The following is a 26,667-nucleotide window of genomic DNA, read 5'->3' on the forward strand; positions in this document are numbered from 1 at the left end:
TACAGATAGGGTCAGCGCCGGTCTGTTATCTCCTATGTCCATGGGGTGCCGTAATCTGACACTGATAGTGAAGTACTACTGCTGCAAAACCAAGATGTCAGCCCCCAGTTCCTTCTTTCTACTCATATATCACACGAAATTTGTTTTACATGCATTCAAATCTGGGTTATAACAGCATGTTATGCTACATTACATTGATTAATTAATGATCTACAAACGCGGTACCTTCCCTTTAAAGGGAAATTTTACATAATACCTCTGTTAGCATAAGACATATACTGCTCATAAACACAGAACCCCAGTATGTGGCAGAGCACCTGGGTACAAAATCTGTGTCTGATGGTGAAACCCCTCGACTTTCCCTTGTGTTACGTCATTACCACTCTGCAGTCCAGGAAGGAGGCGCTGAGGCCTCGTGTCCAAAACTTGCAGTTGCACAGACACAGCAAGCAGCAACCACATTCAGTTTGTTGTCCCAGCACAGCGTTCAGTTGTCACTTGTCAGCATATATGTCTGTTCACAAATTTATAGTTAGATAGGGCATACAGTTAGGTCCATATGTATTTGGACAGAGACAACATTTTTCTTATTTTGGTTATAGACATTACCACAATCAATTTTAAACAAAACAATTCAGATGCAGTTGAAGTTCAGACTTTCAGCTTTCATTTGAGGGTATCCACATTAAAATTGGATGAAGGGTTTAGGAGTTTCAGCTCCTTAACATGTGCCACCTTGTTTTTAAAGGGACCAAAAGTAATTGGACAATTGACTCCAAGGCTATTTCATGGACAGGTGTGGGCAATCCCTTCGTTATGTCATTCTCAAATAAGCAGATAAAAGGCCTGGAGTTGATTTGAGGTGTGGTGCTTGCATTTGGAAGGTTTTGCTATGAAGTAAACATGCGGTCAAAGGAGCTCTCCATGCAGGTCAAACAAGCCATCCTTAAGCTGCGAAAAAACCCACACAGCCGTGTCTCATGAGTGCATGGAGGCGGAGACACCCAAGCCCCCGCATCACATCCGGCGTCACAGAGCAAAGTAATGAGTTCCCATGGAAACAATACACATATCGCTCCATACAGACGCCCGACAGGATGCAAGGGGGAGGAGTCAGCCGCAGACACCTGAGCTCTGTAGCACTGTCTATCACCTGAGTAATACACTTCAAAGACCACAATACTCTCTGGGATATATCCTTTAATTACCCCATTGTTAATATAATAATAATTTTATTTATACAGCGCCAACATATTCCGCAGCGCTTTACAAATTATAGAGGGGATTTGTACAGACAATAGACATTACAGCATAACAAAAATCACAGTTCAAAATAGATACCAAGAGGAGTGAGGGCACTGCTCGCAAGCTTACAATCTATGAGGAAAAAGGGGAGACACAAGAGGTGGATGGTAACAATTGCTTTCGTTGTTCGGACCAGCCAAAGTGTAAGGATCAATTGTTCATGTAAAGCTGCATGAACCAGTTAACAGCCTAAGTATGTAGCAGAACAGACATAGAGGGCTATTAACTGCATAAATCGTATGAGAACATGATGCGAGGAACCTGATTTTTCGTTAACTTATATGAATGGGCCACACAGGGATAATTAGGTTAATGCGTTGAGGCGGTAGGCCAGTCTGAACAAGTGCATTTTTAGGGCATGCTTAAAACTGTGGGGATTGGGGATTAATCGTATTAGCCTGGGTAGCACATTCCAAAGAATTGGCGATGCACGTGAAAAGTCTTGGAGACAGGAGTGGGAGGTTCTGATTATTGAGGATGCTAACCTCAGGTCATTAGCCTAATAGAGAGCACGGTTAGGGTGGTAGGCTGAGACCAGGGAGGAGATGTAGGGTGGTGCTGAGCGATTGAGCGCTTTGTGAATGAGGGTAATAGTTTTGTTGCTAAAAAACATGAAAAAGATACATTCTGCCTGGTTGGATAGTTTCCAGAAGAAGTGCTTGGTCTTGTGTAGACTGGTCAATGGCACTCATGTCTCTTTCCCTTCAGGAGGCTGCTTCCAAGTAAAATGAGGTTTGTACATGTTCATGACATGGGTTTCAGACCTGACAGATTGACCACAATACAAGCCATTGCTTGTATACACTGTATTCAGAATGGAATTCTAATGCTTTTGGTGTCTGGTAGAATCCAATTTCCAATTTACAGCAGCTTCGCCTGCTATGACAGTGGTTTCATTGGGAGCCGGTGGCAAAAATGAACTGTGGACCTTACAAGATGCAGGTTTCACAGGACCTATTGGCCCTCAGAAAATTAAAAGAGAGGGCCGCATTATGACATGTTGGTGAACGTGGTGGTGGGGGCAAAGCCCAAAATTCAAATGTGCATGTTTGAAATGGCATTGTAAAGGGATGGAGTGTGTGATCCACTATCTTGCTAACTATTTGGCATGAGGGAGGTGTTAGGAGTCGAGTTCCCGCCACTGCACAGGGGGAATCTCAAACCATGTCTGCTGCGGTCTCCCATTCTGCGTCGACCGCAGTGGAGCCTGCTCAGCGGAGACGTCGGTCCCAGCGCCTCACTGAATAGGCTTTACTATTGTACCCTGCACTGGTCAGCGGTGAGCAGGCTTTTCTGGGACTAAGTCCTGCTTTCCACACACTGAGCATGCCCAGGGCAAGATCTCTCAGTGGAGATCAAGGGTCACATGCTCACGTACAGCAGCAACTTCCATTGGTCCCCCAGGAAGGCCCTGTACCTGATCAACTTCTGTGGCAGCCTTCCATTGGTCCTTTTTGGAAGGTCCTGTAGGTGCTACCACTATAAAGGGTTCTCATGACCACACGGCCATGCGCTAGTGTCAAATTATGTATGAGCTCAGCGCCAGTGTGGTCATGTTTTGTATGCAGTCAGAGACCCAGCTGAAATAAGCCCCTAGAATGCTGGCACCTCCGGCGAGGAGTTTTGTGTGTGTGTATTCAGGAACCCGACTGAAATAAGCCCCTAGAATGCTGGCACCTCCGGCAAGGAGTTTCATGTTTGCATTTGACTGCATGACCACCATCTGCTCTACTAAGTAGCTGTGTGCCTCTGTGAGCCAAACAGGGCACAGCGTTATCTTTGCTAACAGACTCTGTGAAGTAACAGAGTCTGTTTATACCACTATATAGTACCGCCATATCTAGCGGCAGGTGCTTTCCTGCACGGTTGCGAACACACCAATTTCCACTAATAAATATATATTCGGTGCGTTCCGCCAACCCTAACAGGAGGGACCTCCCAAATGTAGAATTGCTCTCTCAAATATATGACACAGGGCCACCTAAGGACCATTATCAAACTCAGGTTTCACGGCACCTGGTGGCACTCTGCAAATAGTAAGCGAGGGCCGCATAATGGCATTGCGGTGGACATGGTGGTGGTGGCGGACAAAACCCAAATTTTAATTTTTTTGAGTGTTTGAAATGGCATTGTAAAGAGATGGGGACCATGTATTCCACTATCTTGCTAACTATTTGGCATGACAGAGGGACTTCCCAAATGTAGGAGTGAGAGCCCTCACAAATGTTAAAGGAAAAACTAAAGCTAAAACACTCTGTGTGAACATATATTAAAGGGAAGGTATAATTTTTTTATTTTTGCATTTCATTTTTACTTAGCATTATATACATGTCATTTTGGACGCTTCTAAGCATTTTTCCCTTTAAAAAATTGTTTGTTTCATTTGGTAGAACTTTTTAAAAATCAGCAAAACTGGCGCAATAGTCTGACATTTTTCGCAGATACCATGTATTAGTCATAAAGGCATACAGTCATCTTCTCCATGCTGTTCCCATTTAGTTTCAGCTCTTTCCCATCAATTTCAGCTTTTTTTCCATGCCCCCAAGACCTGATTGTTGGGTCCAGCAGAAGAATATTCTGCTTGCTTATTGACTTGCATTGGATTAATTATTCGGTACGAATATACGGATATTAGAAATTATTTGTGCCGATTTTCCCGAATCCGAATATTTCCCTATTCGGTCATCATCACTATTAAATATCATGCTATTAGTCGCTGCCCATTGTTCAAGCTTCTCTAGATTCTTCTGAATCCTTTCTCTGTCTTCTCTAGTGTTAGCTATCCCTCCAAGCTTTGCATTGTCTGCAAATTTAATCGATTAGTTTACCTTCAGTTTCCTTACCTAGATAATTTATACAAATATTGATCAACACTGGGGCCAGGTCAGACCCTTGTGGTAAACCACTTGAAACACTCTGCCAATTGGACGTGCAACCATTTATTAGCACTCCTTGAGTACTATCACTCAGCCAGTTATCAATTCTCCTAACAGTAGCCTTGTCGATCCCATACTTTTTTTTTAATAAGGATACTATGAGATACTTTATCAAATGGCCGTGGTTAAGTGAACCTTCCAAGTAACAGCGTTGGTCAGGGCACATCTTATGTTATGGGACACATGCTTGTGTTAGGCAGGGAAGACACACCAGGAGAAATAGAGGCAGCTAGGGTCAGAATACCAAGGTACGGCCTCTGCCATGAGTTTGCAGAAAGTTTCTGTCTCCACAAGCCTAAACAGCTACATTTCCAGGGCAAGCAGTCTGGAAATGTGGCCATTTAGCATTTTTGCCTGTTGGTAACTGTGTATTCATGCTTGCATTCCAAGGACTGGGGTAGGGAAAGCAAACATGCATGGGGACAAGGACGTGGTTGCTGTCGGTCGTTGCAAGTGTGCAACGACAGGTGCAGGAAGGGAGACAACTTAGTCTGGATCATGGACAGGGAATTGACATGGATGTAGAACAAGGGAAGAGGCAGTGGTGTCACCCACAGACACTGTTTCTGTACTTTTCCATTCGGCCCAACCAATCGAGTGCTTTGCTGTCATGTGCCTGCGTATGCTGGTGGTGGTCAGGCTGGTAGTTGTGCTGCCCCTGCTGATGCTAGCATGGCATATGTTGCAAATGACCTTTTTTGGTTTAACTGGACTGTCTAAAAATGCACCAGATTCAGGAACACTAAAACCTTGGCCTGGCAACTTCCCCCTTGTTGAAATGCGTCCTCATTTTTGGCAGCCCAGCCACTCACTGCATAGGCAATAACAGTATAGGAGACCCACTGTTTAATGGCTCTTTAAGAACATTAATGCCATCTGATGCCCTTTCAAAAATAGGTTCTATGACTTTAAGAGTCCCTCCTTCATAAATTAAACAAGATGTGTCTGTCTATGTGTCACACAATACATGACCAGCTAGGGTTGTACCATCGAAACCTTCAAAAAGAACCTGAAGACCTACCTCTTCCGACAAGCCTACAACCTGCAGTAACCACCGATTGACCAAACCACTGCACAACCAGCTCTACCCTCACCTACTGTATCCTCACCCATCCCTTGTTGATTGTGAGCCCTCGCGGGCAGGGTCCTCTCTCCTCCTGTACCAGTTGTGACTTGTATTGTTCAAGATTATTGTACTTGTTTTATTAAGTATACCCCTCCTCACATGTAAAGTGCCATGGAATAAATGGCGCTATAATAACAAATAATAATACAAATAATAATAATGTTACAATGACATTACCCAGTGAATGCATTTGTATTGGTTGAAATCAATGCTAAAGTTGAAAAACGCATCAAAAACGCTGCGTGTAAGCATAGCCCACGTGGTGGAGGAACATTTTTGGTTGGGGTTAGTTATTTTGCTTTAAATAATTCATAACCCTGGAAAAGATGTTCCTTAACATATTTCACAGCAAAATCCATTTTCCTTTCATTTTTGCATGTTTTTTGGTGCACCTGTAAAAATGGCGTGAAACTCTGACAACATTGCTTACAGATGTGACCTAGGAGTCAGAATCCCCATGATGTTCCCGAGTCATTTGAGCAGTGTTTCCATCATTTTCAGACGTTTTTAGACCTTAAAAGGACCCCCGGGGGATCGCGGTAAAAATGCTCAGGTTTCCCATTGACTTACATTAGGCTCGGTGCTCGTGTCGAGTACCCGAGTATTCCAGTATGCTCGACCCGAGCAATGAGCACCCGAGCATTTTCACCGGTTATAACCAAGACGTTGCCTATAACTAGATTCGGTTAATGTATATAGTGCATAAAGCAAGGCATACATGTAATAGCAAGTATCTCTAGTAATCCCACTTACAAACTGTTGATTTTAACTGCAAAAGAAACACACTATAGAAATCTTACTGTGTTCATTTCCATTCTTTTTTATTTGCGTTAGTCTTCAAAAATGTTAAAGAGTTGCGTTATATGACACTGAAATCTCTGCATAACATGCCAAGGAGTTGCTGTACATTAAGTCATTTGTCTTTGCTAATGTAATGGTATTCACTTAATATTATAATATTACTCTGACTTTCAGCTTGCATCGCTGACATGCTCACAAATACTTACATCCCTAGCAGATAGTAAAAATATGCTTTATTTTAATTTTACGGGATGCAAATTAAAAATAGTCCATACAACTAGGAATGACAATCCAAGAATAAATGCATCAACTTCGATTGTTTTGAAAAAATCATTATAATTTACCAAACAAAATTGAATACCTTCTTTTATCACATAAATGATCATATGACTTTGTTCTCTTTTTTGTTTTTTTAACAGGAGAACAGTCCATTTCACTAATGTTTTTAAGTTACCCACCGAGAAGTTTCAATAATGAGCTATATGGTTGGTACACATCCTCAAAAATGTTGGTTTCAGTAAGTAGGCTGTATTATAACATTGCATTTCAGTTTAGAGAATTGTATTGTATTTTTAGCTAAATAGAAAACGGCTATGTTAATAAATTTGTATGGATGAGCAGAATTTGGCAAATGTTTTTCAATGAAAACTGTACAGTGTTGGTAAGAGGCTGGCATACTAAGGAGCTTGGTGTTCTTACTTTGAAAAGGAATGTCAGAATGCCTTTTTAATCATGATATTACAGTAATAATTTTTTAATACTGCTAAAGAGTGAAACAGTTTATTATGAGTCAAAGTGTATCAAGTCTCAACCCACCCAGCATGACGGATTGCTGCAGTGAGGGCCACATTGACACCACAGTATTTTAGTAAGTAATTCACATAATTTGGAAGCCAAAACCAGGTAGGGTCATAAATGCAGAAGCGATAATGTGTTTCCATGATCCTCACTTTGATTGTTCCTCTCCTGGTTTTGGCTTTCAAATACTGATGTGAAATTCTAACTAAACATCTGCTGTGTAAACGTGGTCTTATATAGATTAGTGTGTTTTCAGGCTTGAGGAACACTGTAGATGGAAATAAAGATAGGTGGCTAGAGATTAAATTTAACTTTCAACAAGTGTTTGTTTGGTAATGGAATTCAGTTTGGTGCCTCCCCAAAGCACATATGTGATTTGCACACTTAGTCACGTGCCAACAAGCTGCTTTCCCAAATTCTCTCAATGCCCAGTGAAAAACTGAGAGAAGCAGTGCGAAAACCTCATGGTCATGTGACCGTCAGTATGAAAATCGCATATGAGACAAGTGTCTGATACATGTTGGCACCAATGTGACACGGCAAGGAAGGACCTACCGACAATCTGCAAGGACTTTGAAAAGTTGGGGAAGAAAGTAATCAATTTGGATGCACAGGTAGTTTTTTCTTCTATCCTTCCGGTAGACGGGCATGGCACCAGGATATGGAACAGGATCCTTGATGCGAACAACTGGCTAAGATGATGGTGCAGACAACAATGATTCAGATTCCTGGACGAGGGTGTGACTTACCTATACGACGGACTCCTCGCCAAAGATGGACTACACTTCAACAAACCTGGGAAACACACATTCGCCAGAAGACTCGCTACACTCATCAGGAGGGCGTTAAACTAGAAGAAGAGGGGACGGGAAGAAAAATGTTAGACTCGAACATGAAGCGAGAAAAGAAACTGATAAAATTTATGAGGTGCGGCAAAGAAGACCCAAGACCACATACTCGGAAGGCAGGTAAGAAAATTTCTAAAACAATCCACAAGGAGGAGATTGGAACAATAAAAATCCTTTAAACTGCATGCTTGCAAACGCCAGACAAACAAGATGGAAGAACTCGTAGCAGAAATATCTACAGGTAACTATGACATAGTGGGAATAACTGACATATGGTTCGATGAAAGCTATGACTGGGCAGTTAACTTACAGGGTTACAGTCTGTTTAGAAAGGATCATAAAAATCGGAGAGGAGGAGGGGCTTGTCTTTATGTAAAGTCTTGTCTAAAGTCCACTTTAAGGGAGGATATTAGCGAAGGGAATGAGGATGTCGAGTCCATATGGGTCGAAATACATGGAGGGAAAGATTGTAACAAAATTCTCATTGGGGTCTGTTACAAATCCCCAAATATAACAGAAATCATGGAAAGTCTACTACGAAGGCAGATAGATGAAGCTGCAACCTATAATGAGGTCCTTGTTATGGGAGACATTAACTACTCGGATATTAACTGGGAAATAGAGACCTACGAAACCCATAAAGGCAACAGGTTTCTGCTAATGACCAAGAAAAAATATCTTTCACAATTGATGCAGAATCCAACCAGAGGAGCAGCACTTTTAGACCTAATACTATGTAATAGACCTGACAGAATAACAAATATGCAGCTCGTCGGGCATCTAGGAAATAGCGACCACAATATTGTACAGTTTCACTTGTCTTTAGCTGGGGGGACTTGTCAGGGAGTCACAAAAACCCTGAACTCTAGGAAGGCAAAGTTTGACCAGCTTAGAGATGCACTTAATCTGGTTGACTGGGACAAAGTCCTCAGAAATAAGAATTTAGATAATAAATGGGAAATGTTTAAGAACATCCTAAATAGGCACTGTAAGCGGTTTATACCTTGTTGAAATAAAAGGAGAAGAAATAGGAAAAACCCAATGTGACTAAACAAAGAAATAAGAGGTGCAAATTACAGTAAAAATAAAGCATTTAAACTAATAAAGCAGGATGGCACCATTAAAGCTCTAAAAATCTATAGGGGGGAAATACTTTATCTAAAAAACAATTAAAGCTGCCAAAAAGGAAACAGAGAAGCACATTGCTAAGGAGAGTAAAACTAATCCCAAATTGTTCTTCAACTACATCAATAGTAAAAGAATCAGGCCCCTTAAAAAATTGTGAGGAAAGAATTATTGTAGATGATGAGGAAATAGCTAATATACTAAACACCTTCTTCTCCTCAGTATTCACGGTGGAAAAAGAAATACTAGTTGAAATGCCAGGAGACAAAGAAAACCGTATATTAACCCCTTTTCCCCCAAGGGTGGTTTGCACATTAATGACCGGGCCAATTTTTACAATTCTGACCACTGTCCCTTTATGAGGTTATAACTCTGGAACGCTTCAACGGATCCCAGTGATTCTGACATTGTTTTCTCGTGACATATTGTACTTCATGATAATGGTAAAAATTCTTTGATAATACCTGCGTTTATTTGTGAAAAAAAAGGAAATTTGGCGAAAATTATGAAAATTTCGCAATTTTCCAACTTTGAATTTTTATGCAATTAAATCACAGAGATATGTCACACAAAATACTTAATAAGTAACATTTCCCACATGTCTACTTTACATCAGCACAATTTTGGAACCAAAATTTTTTTTTGTTAGGGAGTTATAAGGGTTAAAATTTGACTAGCAATTTCTCGTTTTTACAACACCATTTTTATTTAGGGACCACATCTCATTTGAAGTCATTTTGAGGGGTCTCTATGATAGAAAATACCCAAGTGTGACACCATTCTAAAAACTGCACCCCTCAAGGTGCTCAAAACCATATTCAAGAAGTTTATTAACCCTTCTGGTGCTTCACAGGAATTTTTGGAATGTTTAAATAAAAATGAACATTTAACATTTAACAATTTGTTTTATTTTACCAAGGGTAACAGGAGAAAATGGACCCCAAAAGTTGTTGTACAATTTGTCCTGAGTACACCGATACCCTATATGTGGGGGTAAACCACTGTTTGGGCAAATGACAGAGCTCGGAAGCGAAGGAGCGCCATTTGACTTTTCAATGCAAAATTGACTGGAATCGATATGGGACACCATGTTGCATTTGGAGAGCCCCTGATGTGCCTAAACATTGAAACCACCCACAAGTGACACAATTTTGGAAAGTAGACCCCCTAAGCAACTTACCTAGAGGTGTGGTGAGCACTTTGACCCACCAACTGCTTCACAGAAGTTTATAATGCAGAACCGTAAAAATAAAAAATCATATTTTTTCACAAAATTTTTTTTTCGCCCCCAATTTTTTATTTTCCCAAGGGTAAGAGAAGAAATTGGATGCCAAAAGTTGTTGTACAATTTGTCCTGAGTATGCTGATACCCCATATGTGGGGGTAAACCACTGTTTGGGCGCATGACAGAGCTCGGAAGGGAAGGAGCGCCGTTTGACTTTTCAATGCAAAATTGACTGGAATCGATATGTGACACCATGTTGCGTTTGGAGAGCCCCTGATGTGCCTAAACATTGAAAACACCCACAAGTGACATTATTTTGGAAAGTAGACCCCCTAAGGAACTTATCTAGAGGTGTGGTGAGCACTTTGACCCACCAACTGCTTCACAGAAATTTTTAATGCAGAACCGTAAAAATAAAAAATCATATTTTTTCACAAAAATTATATTTTCGCCCCCAATTTTTTATTTTCCCAAGGGTAAGAGAAGAAATTGGACCCCAAAAGTTGTTGTACAATTTGTCCTGAGTATGCTGATACCCCATATGTGGGGGTAAACCACTGTTTGGGCGCATGACAGAGCTCGGAAGGGAAGGAGCGCCGTTTGACTTTTCAATGCAAAATTGACAGGAATTGAGATGGGACGCAATGTTGCGTTTGGAGAGCCACTGATGTGCCTAAACATTGAAACCCCCCACAAGTGACACCATTTTGGAAAGTAGACCCCCTAAGGAACTTATCTAGAGGTGTGGTGAGCACTTTGACCCACCAAGTGCTTCACAGAAGTTTATAATGCAGAACCGTAAAAATAAAAAATCATATTTTTTCACAAAAATTATTTTTTCACCCTCAATTTTTTATTTTCCCAAGGGTAAGAGTAGAAATTTGACCCAAAAAGTTCTTGTACAATTTGTCCTGAGTACGCTGATACCCCATATGTGGGGGTAAACCACTGTTTGGGCGCATGGGAGAGCTCGGAAGGGAAGGAGCGCTGTTTGACTTTTCAATGCAAAATTGACTGGAATTGAGATGGGACGCCATGTTGTGTTTGGAGAGCCACTGATGTGCCTAAATATTGAAACCCCCCAGAAGTGACACCATTTTGGAAAGTAGACCCCCGAAGGAATTTATCTAGATGTGTTTTGAGCGCTATGACCCAACAAGGGCTTCACAGAAGTTTATAATGCAGAGCCGTAAAAATAAAACAAACATTTTTTCCCACAAAAAATATTTTTTTAGCCCCCAATATTGCCTTTTCCCAAGGGTAACAGGAGAAATTGGACCCCAAAATTTGTTGCCCAATTTGTCCTGAGTGCGATGATACACCATATGTGGGGGGAACCACTGTTTGGGCGCATGGGAGGGCTCGGAAGGGAAGGAGTGCCATTTGGAATGCAGACTGTTGTGAATTCTGTGGTCAAGCTCCCTCCTGTGGTCATGAGTGGTACTTCGGCTGGATCTGTCTATGAGCTTCCTCTGGTGGATGTGAGTGGGGCTGTGGCTTCTGAGTTTCCTTCCTCAGGTGACGAGGTTAAGTCGTTAGGTGCTGCTCTATTTAACTCCACCTAGTTCTTTGTTCCTTGCCTCCAGTCAATGTTCCAGTATTGGTCTTGCTCTCTCCTGGATCGTTCTTGTGGCCTGTCTGCCCTGCATAAGCTAAGTTTTGCTGGTGTTACTTTTGTTTGCTATTTTTTCTGTCCAGCTTGCTATATTGGTTTTTCTTGCTTGCTGGAAGCTCTGAGACGCAGAGGGAGCACCTCCGTACCGTTAGTCGGTGCGGATGGTCTTTTTGCGCCCTCTGCGTGGCTGTTTGTAGGTTTTTGTGCTGACCGCAAAGCTATCTTTTCTATCCTCGGTCTATTCAGTAAGTCGGGCCTCACTTTGCTAAAATCTATTTCATTTCTGTGTTTGTATTTTCATCTTTACTCACAGTCATTATATGTGGGGGGCTGCCTTTTCCTTTGGGGAATTTCTCTGAGGCAAGGTAGGCTTATTTTTCTATCTTCAGGGCTAGATAGTTTCTCAGGCTGTGCCCGAGGCGCCTAGGTCTGGTCAGGAGCGCTCCACGGCTACCTCTAGTGTGGTATGATAGGATTTGGGATTGCGGTCAGCAGAGTTCCCACGTCTCAGAGCTCGTCCTATGTTATTAGTAACTATCAGGTCACTTTGTGTGCTCTTAACCACTAGGTCCATTGTGGTTCTGAATCACCAGTTCATAACAGTACTGGAGGCCCAAAGTACTAATGCTTCTCAATAGAGGGAAAAGAGAAGTTCTGAGACCATTTTATTTTCTCTGCACTGTGTTTTGTCTTTCTTTTCCCCTAGACATTTGGGTGGTTCAGGACACAGGTGTAGTGATGGACATTAAAGGTCTGTCTTCTTGTGTGGATCATCTCACTGCAAGAGTACAAAATATTCAAGACTTTGTGGTTCAGAATTCTATGTTAGAACCAAGAATTCCTATTCCTGATTTGTTTTCTGGAGATAGAGCTAAGTTTCTGAGTTTTAAAAATAATTGTAAACTGTTTCTGGCTTTGAAACCCCGCTCCTCTGGTGACCCAGTTCAACAAGTTAAGATCATTATTTCTTTATTACGTGGCGACCCTCAAGACTGGGCATTTTCCCTTGCGCCAGGAGATCCTGCATTATGTAATATTGATGCGTTTTTTTTCTGGCACTCGGATTGCTTTATGATGAACCTAATTCAGTGGATCAGGCAGAGAAAAATTTGCTGGCTCTGTGTCAGGGTCAGGATGAGGTAGAGATATATTGTCAGAAGTTTAGGAAGTGGTCTGTGCTCACTCAATGGAATGAATGTGCGCTGGCAGCAATTTTCAGAAAGGGTCTCTCTGAAGCCCTTAAGGATGTCATGGTGGGATTTCCTATGCCTGCTGGTCTGAATGAGTCTATGTCTTTGGCCATTCAGATCGATCGATGCTTGCGTGAGCGTAAAACTGTGCACCATTTGGCGGTATTATCTGAGCATAAACCTGAGCCTATGCAATGCGATAGGACTTTGACCAGAGCTGAACGGCAAGAACACAGACGTCAGAATGGGCTGTGTTTTTACTGTGGTGAATCCACTCATGCTATCTCCGATTGTCCTAAGCGCACTAAGCGGTTCGCTAGGTCTGCCACCATTGGTACGGTAACATAGTAACATAGTAACATAGTTAGTAAGGCCGAAAAAAGACATTTGTCCATCCAGTTCAGCCTATATTTTCCATCATAATAAATTCCCAGATCTACGTCCTTCTACAGAACCTAATTGTATGATACAATATTGTTCTGCTCCAGGAAGACATCCAGGCCTCTCTTGAACCCCTCGACTGAGTTCGCCATCACCACCTCCTCAGGCAAGCAATTCCAGATTCTCACTGCCCTAACAGTAAAGAATCCTCTTCTATGTTGGTGGAAAAACCTTCTCTCCTCCAGACGCAAAGAATGCCCCCTTGTGCCCGTCACCTTCCTTGGTATAAACAGATCCTCAGCGAGATATTTGTATTGTCCCCTTATATACTTATACATGGTTATTAGATCGCCCCTCAGTCGTCTTTTTTCTAGACTAAATAATCCTAATTTCGCTAATCTATCTGGGTATTGTAGTTCTCCCATCCCCTTTATTAATTTTGTTGCCCTCCATTGTACTCTCTCTAGTTCCATTATATCCTTCCTGAGCACCGGTGCCCAAAACTGGACACAGTACTCCATGTGCGGTCTAACTAGGGATTTGTACAGAGGCAGTATAATGCTCTCATCATGTGTATCCAGACCTCTTTTAATGCACCCCATGATCCTGTTTGCCTTGGCAGCTGCTGCCTGGCACTGGCTGCTCCAGGTAAGTTTATCATTAACTAGGATCCCCAAGTCCTTCTCCCTGTCAGATTTACCCAGTGGTTTCCCATTCAGTGTGTAATGGTGACATTGATTCCTTCTTCCCATGTGTATAACCTTACATTTATCATTGTTAAACCTCATCTGCCACCTTTCAGCCCAAGTTTCCAACTTATCCAGATCCATCTGTAGCAGAATACTATCTTCTCTTGTATTAACTGCTTTACATAGTTTTGTATCATCTGCAAATATCGATATTTTACTGTGTAAACCTTCTACCAGATCATTAATGAATATGTTGAAGAGAACAGGTCCCAATACTGACCCCTGCGGTACCCCACTGGTCACAGCGACCCAGTTAGAGACTATACCATTTATAACCACCCTCTGCTTTCTATCACTAAGCCAGTTACTAACCCATTTACACACATTTTCCCCCAGACCAAGCATTCTCATTTTGTGTACCAACCTCTTGTGCGGCACGGTATCAAACGCTTTGGAAAAATCGAGATATACCACATCCAATGACGCACCGTGGTCCAGCCTATAGCTTACCTCTTCATAAAAACTGATTAGATTGGTTTGACAGGAGCGATTTCTCATAAACCCATGCTGATATGGAGTTAAACAGTTATTCTCATTGAGATAATCCAGAATAACATCCCTCAGAAACCCTTCAAATATTTTACCAACAATAGAGGTTAGACTTACTGGCCTATAATTTCCAGGTTCACTTTTAGAGCCCTTTTTGAATATTGGCACCACATTTGCTATGCGCCAATCCTGCAGAACAGACCCTGTCGCTATAGAGTCCCTAAAAATAAGAAATAATGGTTTATCTATTACATTACTTAGTTCTCTTAGTACTCGTGGGTGTATGCCATCCGGACCCGGAGATTTATCTATTTTAATCTTATTTAGCCGGTTTCGCACCTCTTCTTGGGTTAGATTGGTGACCCTTAATATAGGGTTTTCATTGTTTCTTGGGATTTCACCTAGCATTTCATTTTCCACCGTGAATACCGTGGAGAAGAAGGTGTTTAATATGTTAGCTTTTTCCTCGTCATCTACAACCATTCTTTCCTCACTATTTTTTAAGGGGCCTACATTTTCAGTTTTTATTCTTTTACTATTGATAGAGTTGAAGAACAGTTTGGGATTAGTTTTACTCTCCTTAGCAATGTGCTTCTCTGTTTCCTTTTTGGCAGCTTTAATTAGTTTTTTAGATAAAGTATTTTTCTCCCTATAGTTTTTTAGAGCTTCAATGGTGCCATCCTGCTTTAGTAGTGCAAATGCTTTCTTTTTACTGTTAATTGCCTGTCTTACTTCTTTGTTTAGCCACATTGGGTTTTTCCTATTTCTAGTCCTTTTATTCCCACAAGGTATAAACCGCTTACACTGCCTATTTAGGATGTTCTTAAACATTTCCCATTTATTATCTGTATTCTTATTTCTGAGGATATTGTCCCAGTCTACCAGATTAAGGGCATCTCTAAGCTGGTCAAACTTTGCCTTCCTAAAGTTCAGTGTTTTTGTGACTCCCTGACAAGTCCCCCTAGTGAAAGACAGGTGAAACTGTACAATATTGTGGTCGCTATTTCCTAGATGCCCGACCACCTGCAGATTTGTTATTCTGTCAGGTCTATTAGATAGTATTAGGTCTAAAAGTGCTGCTCCTCTGGTTGGATTCTGCACCAATTGTGAAAGATAATTTTTCTTGGTTATTAGCAGAAACCTGTTGCCTTTATGGGTTTCACAGGTTTCTGTTTCCCAGTTAATATCCGGGTAGTTAAAGTCCCCCATAACCAGGACCTCATTATGGCTTGCAGCTTCATCTATCTGCTTTAGAAGTAGACTTTCCATGGCTTCTGTTATATTTGGGGGTTTGTAACAGACCCCAATGAGAATTTTGTTACCATTTTTCCCTCCATGAATTTCGACCCATATGGACTCGACATCCTCATTTCCTTCGCTAATATCCTCCCTTAAAGTGGACTTTAGACAAGACTTTACATAGAGACAAACCCCTCCTCCTCTCCGATTTTTACGATCCTTTCTAAACAGACTGTAACCCTGTAAGTTAACTGCCCAGTCATAGCTTTCATCTAACCATGTCTCGGTTATTCCCACTATGTCAAAGTTACCTGTAGATATTTCTGCTTCTAGTTCTTCCATCTTGTTTGTCAGGCTTCTGGCGTTTGCAAGCATGCAGTTTAGAGGATTTTGTTTTGTTCCAATCTCCTCGCTGTGGATTGTTTTAGAAATGTTCTTACCGCCCTTCTGAGTATGTTTTCCTGGGTCTTCTTTGTTCAAGTCTAATGTTTTTCTTCCCGTCCCCTCTTCTTCTAGTTTAACGCCCTCCTGATGAGTGTAGCGAGTCTTCTGGCGAATGTGTGTTTCCCAGGTTTGTTGAGGTGTAGTCCGTCTCTGGCGAGGAGTCCATCGTACAAGTAATTCACACCGTGGTCCAGGAATCCGAATTCTTGTTGTCTGCACCATCGTCTTAGCCAGTTGTTTGCATCAAGGATCCTGTTCCATCTCCTGGTGCCATGCCCGTCTACTGGAAGGATAGAAGAAAAAACTACCTGTGCATCCAGTTCCTTTACTTTCTTCCCCAACTCTTCAAAGTCTTTGCAGATTGTCGGTAGGTCCTTCCTTGCCGTGTCATTGGTGCCAACATGTATCAGAAGAAATGGGTGGACGTCCTTGGAGTTGAAGAGCTTTGGTATCCTATCGGTCACATCCTTGATCATCGCACCTGGAAGGCAGCATACTTCTCTTGCAGTTATGTCCGGTCTGCAGATGGCTGCTTCTGTGCCTCTCAGTAGTGAGTCTCCCACCACCACCACTCTTCGTTGCTTCTTGGCTGTACTTTTTGCTGTCACTTGTTGCTGTGTGCCCTTTTCTTTTTTGCTTGCTGGTATTGCTTCATCCTTAGGTGTGCCATCTTCATCCTCTACAAAGATTTGATATCGGTTCTTCAGTTGTGTGGTTGGTGATTTCTCCATGGTCTTCTTGCTTCTTTTGGTCACATGCTTCCACTCATCTGCTTTTGGAGGTTCTCTGACACTTTTTTCACCTTCTGTGACCAGTAGAGATGCTTCTGTTCTGTCTAGAAAGTCTTCATTCTCTTTGATGAGTTTCAAAGTTGCTATTCTTTCTTCCAGACCCCGCACCTTTTCTTCTAAAAGGGCCACTAGTCTACACTTCTGACAGGTGAAATTTAATTCTTCTTCTGGTCGATCTGTGAACATGTAGCACATGCTGCAGCTCACCATGTAGGTTGTCACATCTGCCATGTTGCTCCTAGATCCTGCTGACTTGCTGTGTGTTTTCCTTCTTGTGTAATCTACTCAGCCAAGCTCTCTTGCAATAATGTCCTACAGGCAAAAACTTCTTATGTTACAGTCGAAATTTCTTATGTCTGTTACTTTGATCTGCTCTTTGTCATCCTATTCTGTCATGGCATTTGTGGATTCAGGCGCTGCCCTGAATTTGATGGACTTGGAGTTTGCTAGGCGCTGTGGGTTTTTCTTGGAGCCCTTGCAGTATCCTATTCCATTGAGAGGAATTGATGCTACACCTTTGGCCAAGAATAAGCCTCAGTACTGGACCCAACTGACCATGTGCATGACCCCTGCGCATCAGGAGGATATTCGCTTTTTGGTGTTGCATAATCTGCATGATGTGGTCGTGTTGGGGTTGCCATGGCTACAAGTCCATAACCCAGTATTGGATTGGAAATCAATGTCTGTGTCCAGCTGGGGTTGTCAGGGGGTAAATGGTGATGTTCCATTCCTGTCTATTTCATCATCCACCCCTTCTGAGGTCCCAGAGTTCTTGTCGGATTACCGGGATGTATTTGATGAGCCCAAGCCCAGTGCCCTACCTCCGCATAGGGATTGCGATTGTGCTATCGATTTGATTCCTGGTAGTAAGTTTCCTAAAGGTCGACTGTTTAATTTGTCTGTGCCTGAGCACGCCGCTATGCGGAGTTACGTAAAGGAATCCTTGGAGAAGGGTCATATTCGCCCGTCGTTGTCGCCATTGGGAGCAGGGTTCTTTTTTGTGGCCAAGAAGGATGGTTCGCTGAGACCTTGTATTGATTACCGCCTTCTAAATAAAATCACAGTTAAATTTCAGTACCCCTTGGCGCTGCTGTCTGATTTGTTTGCTCGGATTAAGGGGGCTAGTTGGTTCACCAAGATAGATCTTCGTGGTGCGTATAATCTTGTGCGTATTAAGCAGGGCGATGAATGGAAAACAGCATTTAATACGCCCGAGGGCCATTTTGAGTACCTGGTTATGCCATTCGGGCTTTCTAATGCTACATCAGTATTTCAGTCCTTTATGCATGACATCTTCCGAGAGTACCTGGATAAATTCCTGATTGTATACTTGGATGATATTTTGGTCTTCTCGGATGATTGGGAGTCTCACGTGAAGCAGGTTAGAATGGTGTTCCAGGTCCTGCGTGCGAATTCTTTGTTTGTGAAGGGGTCAAAGTGTCTCTTTGGTGTTCAGAAGGTTTCATTTTTGGGTTTCATTTTTTCCCCTTCTACTATCGAGATGGACCCTGTTAACCCCTTAGTGACAGAGCCAATTTGGTACTTAATGACCGAGCCAATTTTTGCAATTCTGACCACTGTCATTTTATGAGGTTATAACTCTGGAATGCTTCAACGGATCCCGCTGATTCTGAGAATGTTTTTTCGTGACATATTGTACTTCATGTTAGTGGTAACATTTCTTCGATATTACTTGCGATTATTTATGAAAAAAAGGAAATATGGCGAAAATTTTAAAAATTTTGCAATTTTCAAACTTTGTATTTTTATGCCCTTAAATCAGAGAGATATGTCATGAAAAATAGTTAATAAATAACATTTCCCACATGTCTACTTTACATCAGCACAATTTTGGAAACAAAATTTTTTTTTGTTAGGGAGTTATAAGGGTTAAAATTGACCAGCAATTTCTCATTTTTACAACACCATTTATTTTAGGGACCACATCACATTTGAAGTCATTTTGAGGGGTCTATATGATAGAAAATAATGAAGTGTGACACCATTCTAAAAACTACACCCCTCAAGGTTCTCAAAACCACATTCAAGAAGTTTATTAACCCTTTACATGCTTCACAGGAACTGAAACAATGTGGAAGGAAAAAATGAACATTTAACTTTTTTTGGCAAACATCTTAATTCAGAACCATTTTTTTTATTTTCACAAGTGAACCATTATTTCTTATTTTTAGGGACTCTATAGCGACAGGGTCTGTTCCGCAGGTTGGCGCATAGCAAATGTGGTGCCAATATTCAAAAAGGGCTCTAAAAGTGAACCTGGAAATTATAGGCCAGTAAGTCTAACCTCTATTGTTGGTAAAATATTTGAAGGGTTTCTGAGGGATGTTATTCTGGATTATCTCAATGAGAATAACTGTTTAACTCCATATCAGCATGGGTTTATGAGAAATCGCTCCTGTCAAACCAATCTAATCAGTTTTTATGAAGAGGTAAGCTATAGGCTGGACCACGGTGAGTCATTGGACGTGGTATATCTCGATTTTTCCAAAGCGTTTGATACCGTGCCGCACAAGAGGTTGGTACACAAAATGAGAATGCTTGGTCTGGGGGAAAATGTGTGTAAATGGGTTAGTAACTGGCTTAGTGATAGAAAGCAGAGGGTGGTTATAAATGGTATAGTCTCTAACTGGGTCGCTCTGACCAGTGGGGTACCGCAGGGGTCAGTATTGGGACCGGTTCTCTTCAACATATTCATTAATGATCTGGTAGAAGGTTTACACAGTAAAATATCGATATTTGCAGATGATACAAAACTATGTAAAGCAGTTAATACAAGAGAAGATAGTATTCTGCTACAGATGGATCTGGATAAGTTGGAAACTTGGGCTGAAAGGTGGCAGATGAGGTTTAACAATGATAAATGTAAGGTTATACACATGGGAAGAAGGAATCAATGTCACCATTACACACTGAATGGGAAACCACTGGGTAAATCTGACAGGGAGAAGGACTTGGGGATCCTAGTTAATGATAAACTTACCTGGAGCAGCCAGTGCCAGGCAGCAGCTGCCAAGGCAAACAGGATCATGGGGTGCATTAAAAGAGGTCTGGATACACATGATGAGAGCATTATACTGCCTCTGTACAAATCCCTAGTTAGACCGCACATGGAGTACTGTGTCCAGTTTTGGGCACCGGTGCTCAGGAAGGATATAATGGAACTAGAGAGAGTACAAAGGAGGGCAACAAAATTAATAAAGGGGATGGGAGAACTACAATACCCAGATAGATTAGCGAAATTAGGATTATTTAGTCTAGAAAAAAGATGACTGAGGGGCGATCTAATAACCATGTATAAGTATATAAGGGGACAATACAAATATCTCGCTGAGGATCTGTTTATACCAAGGAAGGTGACGGGCACAAGGGGGCATTCTTTGCGTCTGGAGGAGAGAAGGTTTTTCCACCAACATAGAAGAGGATTCTTTACTGTTAGGGCAGTGAGAATCTGGAATTGCTTGCCTGAGGAGGTGGTGATGGCGAACTCAGTCGAGGGGTTCAAGAGAGGCCTGGATGTCTTCCTGGAGCAGAACAATATTGTATCATACAATTAGGTTCTGTAGAAGGACGTAGATCTGGGGATTTATTATGATGGAATATAGGCTGAACTGGATGGACAAATGTCTTTTTTCGGCCTTACTAACTATGTTACTATGTTACTATGTTACTAAGTGTAAAAACAGAAATGTAACCATAAATTTTGTTATGCAATTTCTCCTGAATACGCCAATACCCCATATGTGGGGGTAAACCACTTTTTGGGCGCACCGCAGAACTTAGAAGTGAAGGAGCGCCGTTTGACTTTTTCAATGCAGAATTGGCTGGAATTGAGATTGGACGCCATGTCACGTTTAGAGAGCCCCTGATGTGCCTAAACAATGGAAACTCCCCACAAGTGACACCATTTTGGAAACTAGACCCCTTAAGGAACTTATCTAGATGTGTGGTGAGCACTTTGAACCCCCAAGTGCTTCACAGAAGTTTATAACGTAGAGCCGTGAAAATAAAAAAATCGCTTTTGTTTACACAAAAATGATCTTTTCGCCCACAAATTCTTATTTTCACAAGGGTAACAGGAGAAATTAGACCACAAAAGTTGTTGTGCGATTTCTCCTGAATACGTCGATACCCCATATGTGAGGGTAAACCACTGTTTGGGCGCACCGCAGAGCTTGGAAGTGAAGGAGCGCCGTTTTACTTTTTCAATGTAGAATTGGCTGGAATTGAGATTGGACGCCATGTCGCATTTGGAGAGCCCCTGATGTGCCTAAACAGTAGAAACCCCCCACAAGTGACCCCATTTTAGAAACTAGGCCCCTTAAGGAACTTATCTAGATGTGTGGTGAACACTTTGAAACCCCCTGTGCTTCACAGAAGTTTATAATGTAGAGCCGTGAAAAAAAAATCGCATTTTTTCTACAAAAATGATCTTTTTGCCCACAAATTATTATTTTCACAAGGGTAGCAGGAGAAATTAGACCACAAAAGTTGTGCAATTTCTCCTGAGTACGTCAATACCCAATATGTGGGGGTAAACCACTGTTAGGGCGCACCGCAGAGCTTGGAAGAGAAGGAGTGCCGTTTTACTTTTTCAATGTAGAATTGGCTGGAGTTGAGATTGGACGCCATGTCGCGTTTGGAGAGCCCCTAATGTGCCTTAACAGTGGAAACCCCCCACAAGTGACACCATTTTGGAAAGTAGACCCCTTAAGGAACTTATCTAGATGTGTGGTGAGAACTTTGAATGCCCAAGTCGTGAAAATAATTTTTTTTTTTTTTTCCACAAAAAAGATTTTTTAGCCCCCAAGTTTTTATTTTCACAAGGGTAACAAGAGAAATTGAACCCCAAAAGTTGTTGACCAATTTGTCCTGAGTATGCTGGTACCCCATATGTGGGGGTAAACCACTGTTTGGGCGCACGGCAGAGCTCGGAAGGAAGGAGCGCCGTTTTGGAATGCAGACTTTGATAGAATGGTCTGCGGGCATTATGTTGCGTTTGCAGAGCCCCTGATGTACCTAACCAGTAGAAACCCTCCACAAGTGACCCCATTTTGGAAACTAGACCCCCCAAGGAACTTATCTAGATGTGTGGTGAGAACTTTGAATGCCCAAGTGCTTCACAGAAGTTTAGAATGCAGAGTCGTGAAAATAAAAAATATTTTTTTTTCCACAAAAAAGATATTGTAGCCCCCAAGTTTTTATTTTCACAAGGGTAACAGGAGAAATTGGACTGCAATAGTTGTTGTCCAATTTTTCCCGAGTACGCTAATGAGTCATATGTGGGGGTAAACCACTGTTTGGGCGCACGGCAGAGCTCGGAAGGGAAGGAGCGCCTTTTTGGAATGCAGACTTTGATAGAATGGTCTGTGGGCATTATGTTGCGATTGCAGAGCCCCTGATGTACCTAAACTGTAGTAACCCCCCACAAGTGACCCCATTTTGGAAACTAGACCCCCCAAGGAACTTATCTAGATTTTTGGTGAGAACTTTGAATGCCCAAGTGCTTCCCAGAAGTTTAGAATGCAGAGTCGTGAAAATAAAAAATATTTTTTTTCCACAAAAAAGATATTGTAGCCCCCAAGTTTTTATTTTCACAAGGGTAACAGGAGAAATTGGACTGCAATAGTTGTTGTACAATTTATCCCGAGTACGCTGATGCGCCATATGTGGGTGTAAACCACTGTTTGGGCGAACGGCAGAGCTCGGAAGGGAAGGAGCGCCTTTTTGGAATGCAGACTTTGATAGAATGGTCTGTGGGCATTATGTTGCGATTGCAGAGCTCCTGATGTACCTAAACTGTAGTAACCCCCCACAAGTGACCCCATTTTGGAAACTAGACCCCCCAAGGAACTTATCTAGATGTGTGGTGAGAACTTTGACTGCCCAAGTGCTTCACAGAAGTTTAGAATGCAGAGTCGTGAAAATAAAAAATATTTTTTTTTCACAAAAAAGATATTGTAGCCCCCAAGTTTTTATTTTCACAAGGGTAACAGGAGAAATTGGACCACTACAGTTGTTGTCCAAATTATCCTGAGTATGCTGATGCCCCATATGTGGGGGTAAACCACTGTTTGGGCGCACGGCAGAGCTCGGAAGGGAAGGAGCGCCGTTTTGGAATGCAGACTTAGATAGAATGGTCTGTGGGCGTTATGTTGTGTTTGCCGAGCCCCTGATGTACCTAAACAGTAGTAACCCCCCACAAGTGACCCCGTTTTGGAAACTAGACCCCCCAAGGAACTTATATAGATGTGTGGTGAGAACTTTGAATGCCCAAGTGCTTCACAGAAGTTTATAATGCAGAGTCATAAAATATATATATATATATTTCCACAAAAAGGATTTTGTAGCCCCCAAGTTTTTATTTTCACAAGGGTAACAAGAGAAATTGGACCCCAGAAGTTGTTGTCCAATTTATCCCGAGTATGCTGATGCCCCATATGTGGGGGTAACCCACTGTTTGGGCGCACGGCAGAGCTCAGAAGGGAGGGAGAACCATTTGACTTTTTGAGCGCAAAATTGGCTATCGTGTTTGGAGACCCCCTGATGTACCTAAACAGTGGAAACCCCCCAATTCTAGCTCCAACCCTAACCCCAAACACCCCTAACCCTAATCCCAACCTGATCCATAATCCTAATCACTAACCCTAACCATAATCACAACCCTTACCCCAAAACAACCCTAATGTCAACCTTAACCATAACCCTAATCAAAACCCTAAATCCAACACACCCCTAATCCTAATCTCAACCCTAACCTCAAACCTAACCCTAATCCCAATACACCCCTAATCACAACCCTAACCTTAACCCTAATCCCAAACCTAACCCTAATCCCAAGCGTAACCCTAATGCCAACCCTAACCCTAATACCAACCCTAATCCAAACCCTAACCCTAATCCCAACTCTAACCCTAACTTTAGCCCCAACCCTAGCCCTAACTTTAGCCCCAACCCTAGCCCTAAGGCTACTTTCACACTTGCGTTGTTTGGCATCTGTCGCAATCCGTCGTTTTGGACAAGAAACGGATCCTGCAAATGTGCCCGCAGGATGCGTTTTTTGCCCATAGACTTGTATTGCCGACGGATCATGACGGATGGCCACACGTCGCGTCCGTCGTGCACTGGATCAGTGTTTTGGCGGACCGTCAGCACAAAAAAACGTTCAATGTAACGTGTTTTTGTACGTCGCATCCGCCATTTCTGACCGCTCATGCGTGGCCGTAACACCGCTCCCTCCTCCCCAGGACATAGATTGGGCAGCGGATGCGTTGAAAAACTTCATCCGCTGGCCACGTTGTTCACAATTTTCACAACGTGCGTCGGTATGTCGGGCCGATGCATTGCGACGGCCCCGTACCGACGTAAGTGTGAAAGAAGCCTAACCCTAAATTTAGCGCCAACCCTAACTCTAAATTTAGCCCCAACCCTAACCCTAAATTTAGCCCCAACCCTAACCCTAAATTTAGCCCTAACCCTAACCCTAATCCTAGCCCTACCCCTAGCCCTAACCCTAGCCCTAACCCTACCCCTAGCCCTAACCTTACCCCTAACCCTACCCCTAGCCCTAACCCTACCCCTAGCCCTAACCCTAACCCGAACCCTAACCCTACCCCTAACCCTACCCCTAACCCTAACACTAACCCTACCCCTAACCCTAACCCTACCCCTAACCCTACCCCTAATTTTAGCCCCAAGTGCTCTTCTCCTGCCGGCCGTCAGATGGAGACAGATGGCGGGCGCACTGCGCATGCGCCCGCCATTTTCTTTTGCCGGCGGCCAGGAGGAGCAGCAGGAGGACCCAGGGACACAGGTGAGTATGGCAGGGTCCCCGAATCCCCCTATTTCTCTGTCCTCTGATGTGCGATCACATCAGAGGACAGAGAATTACACTTTGACTTTTTTTTTTTTTTGCGGTCGCCAGTAAAGAGTTAATTACCGGCGATCGCAAAACAGGGGTCGCTAAAACCGACCCTGATCATGCTCTTTGGGGTCTCGGCTACCCCCGGCAGCCGAGACCCCAAAGATTCTCGCGGGGCCGGCCGGCGGGCGCACTGCGCATGCGCCCGCCATTTTGAAGATGGCGGCGCCCACCGGGAGACATGAGGAGCATCGGGGGAGATAGGTGAGTATTGGGGGGCTATCTGGGACCCCTTTTCTCTGTCCTCTGATGTGCGATCACATCGGAGGACAGAGAAATTAAAAAGAGATCGCGTTTTTTTTTTTTTTTTGCGATCGCCGGTAAACGGTTAATTACCGGCGATCGCAAATGCGGGGTGGGTTAAAAAAACCCCGAATCATGTTCTCTGGGGTCTCGGCTACCCTCGGCAGCCGAGACCCCGGAGAAAATCTGACTCTGGGGGGCGCTATTTACTTTTTCCATAGCTGTAAGGGTACTGTGGTTTAAGTACCCTTAGCGGCCGCCGTTAAAAGGCGTATCGGCGGTCGCTAAGGGGTTAAAGTTCAGGCCATTTATGATTGGACTCAGCCAACATCTCTGAAGAGTCTGCAAAAGTTCCTGGGCTTTGCTAATTTTTATCGTCGCTTCATCAATAATTTTTCTAGTATTGCTAAACCGTTGACTGATTTAACCAAGAAGGGTGCTGATGTGGTCAATTGGTCTTCTGCTGCTGTGGAAGCTTTTCAGGAGTTGAAGCGTCATTTTTCTTCTGCCCCTGTGTTGTGCCAACCAGATGTTTCGCTCCCGTTCCAGGTCGAGGTTGATGCTTCTGAGATTGGAGCAGGGGCTGTTTTGTAGCAAAGAAGTTCTGATGGCTCGGTGATGAAACCATGCGCCTTCTTTTCCAGGAAGTTTTCGCCTGCTGAGCGTAATTATGATGTTGGCAATCGAGAGTTGCTGGCCATGAAATGGGCATTCGAGGAGTGGCGACATTGGCTTGAAGGAGCTAAGCATCGCGTGGTGGTCTTGACTGTTCACAAGAACTTGACTTGTCTCGAGTCTGCCAAACGGTTGAATCCTAGACAGGCTCGTTGGTCACTGTTTTTCTACCATTTTGACTTTGTGGTTTCGTACCTTCCGGGCTCTAAAAATGTGAAGGCGGATGCCCTGTCTAGGAGTTTTGTGCCCGACTCTCCAGGTTTGCCTGAGCCGGTGGGTATTCTCAAAGAGGGGGTAATTTTGTCTGCCATCTCCCCTGATTTGCGGCGGGTGCTGCCAAAATTTCAGGCTAATAGACCTGACCGTTGCCCAGCGGAGAAACTGTTTGTCCCTGATAAATGGACGAGTAGAGTTATCTCTGAGGTTCATTGTTCGGTGTTGGCTGGTCATCCTGGAATCTTTGGTACCAGAGATTTGGTGGCTAGATCCTTTTGGTGGCCGTCTCTGTCGCGGGATGTGCGTTCATTTGTGCAGTCCTGTGGGATTTGTGCTCGGGCTAAGCCCTGCTGTTCTCGTGCCAGTGGGTTGCTTTTGCCCTTGCCAGTCTCGAAGAGGCCCTGGACACATATCTCTATGGATTTTATTTCGGATCTCCCCGTCTCTCAAAAAATGTCGGTCATTTGGGTGGTTTGTGATCGCTTCTCTAAGATGGTCCATTTGGTACCCTTGTCTAAATTGCCTTCCTCCT

General features: G+C 42.9%; 1 protein-coding gene across 3 annotated transcripts in view; it reads left to right on the forward strand.

Moving 5' to 3' along the window:
* Positions 1-26,667, forward strand: part of LOC138681526 (proton-coupled folate transporter-like) — a 730,145-nt gene that overhangs the window by 173,170 nt on the left and 530,308 nt on the right. For 2 of the 3 annotated variants that reach the window (XM_069769104.1, XM_069769105.1), the window contains exon 3: positions 6,588-6,685. The exons of the other annotated variant lie outside the window; for it this stretch is intronic. In XM_069769104.1, the coding sequence (XP_069625205.1) occupies positions 6,588-6,685 (98 nt within the window). The remainder of the gene's footprint in view (positions 1-6,587; positions 6,686-26,667) is intronic. 3 annotated transcript variants of the gene reach the window in all.

The sequence above is a fragment of the Ranitomeya imitator genome, chromosome 5, assembly GCF_032444005.1.
Source record: "Ranitomeya imitator isolate aRanImi1 chromosome 5, aRanImi1.pri, whole genome shotgun sequence".
NCBI lineage: Eukaryota > Metazoa > Chordata > Amphibia > Anura > Dendrobatidae > Ranitomeya > Ranitomeya imitator.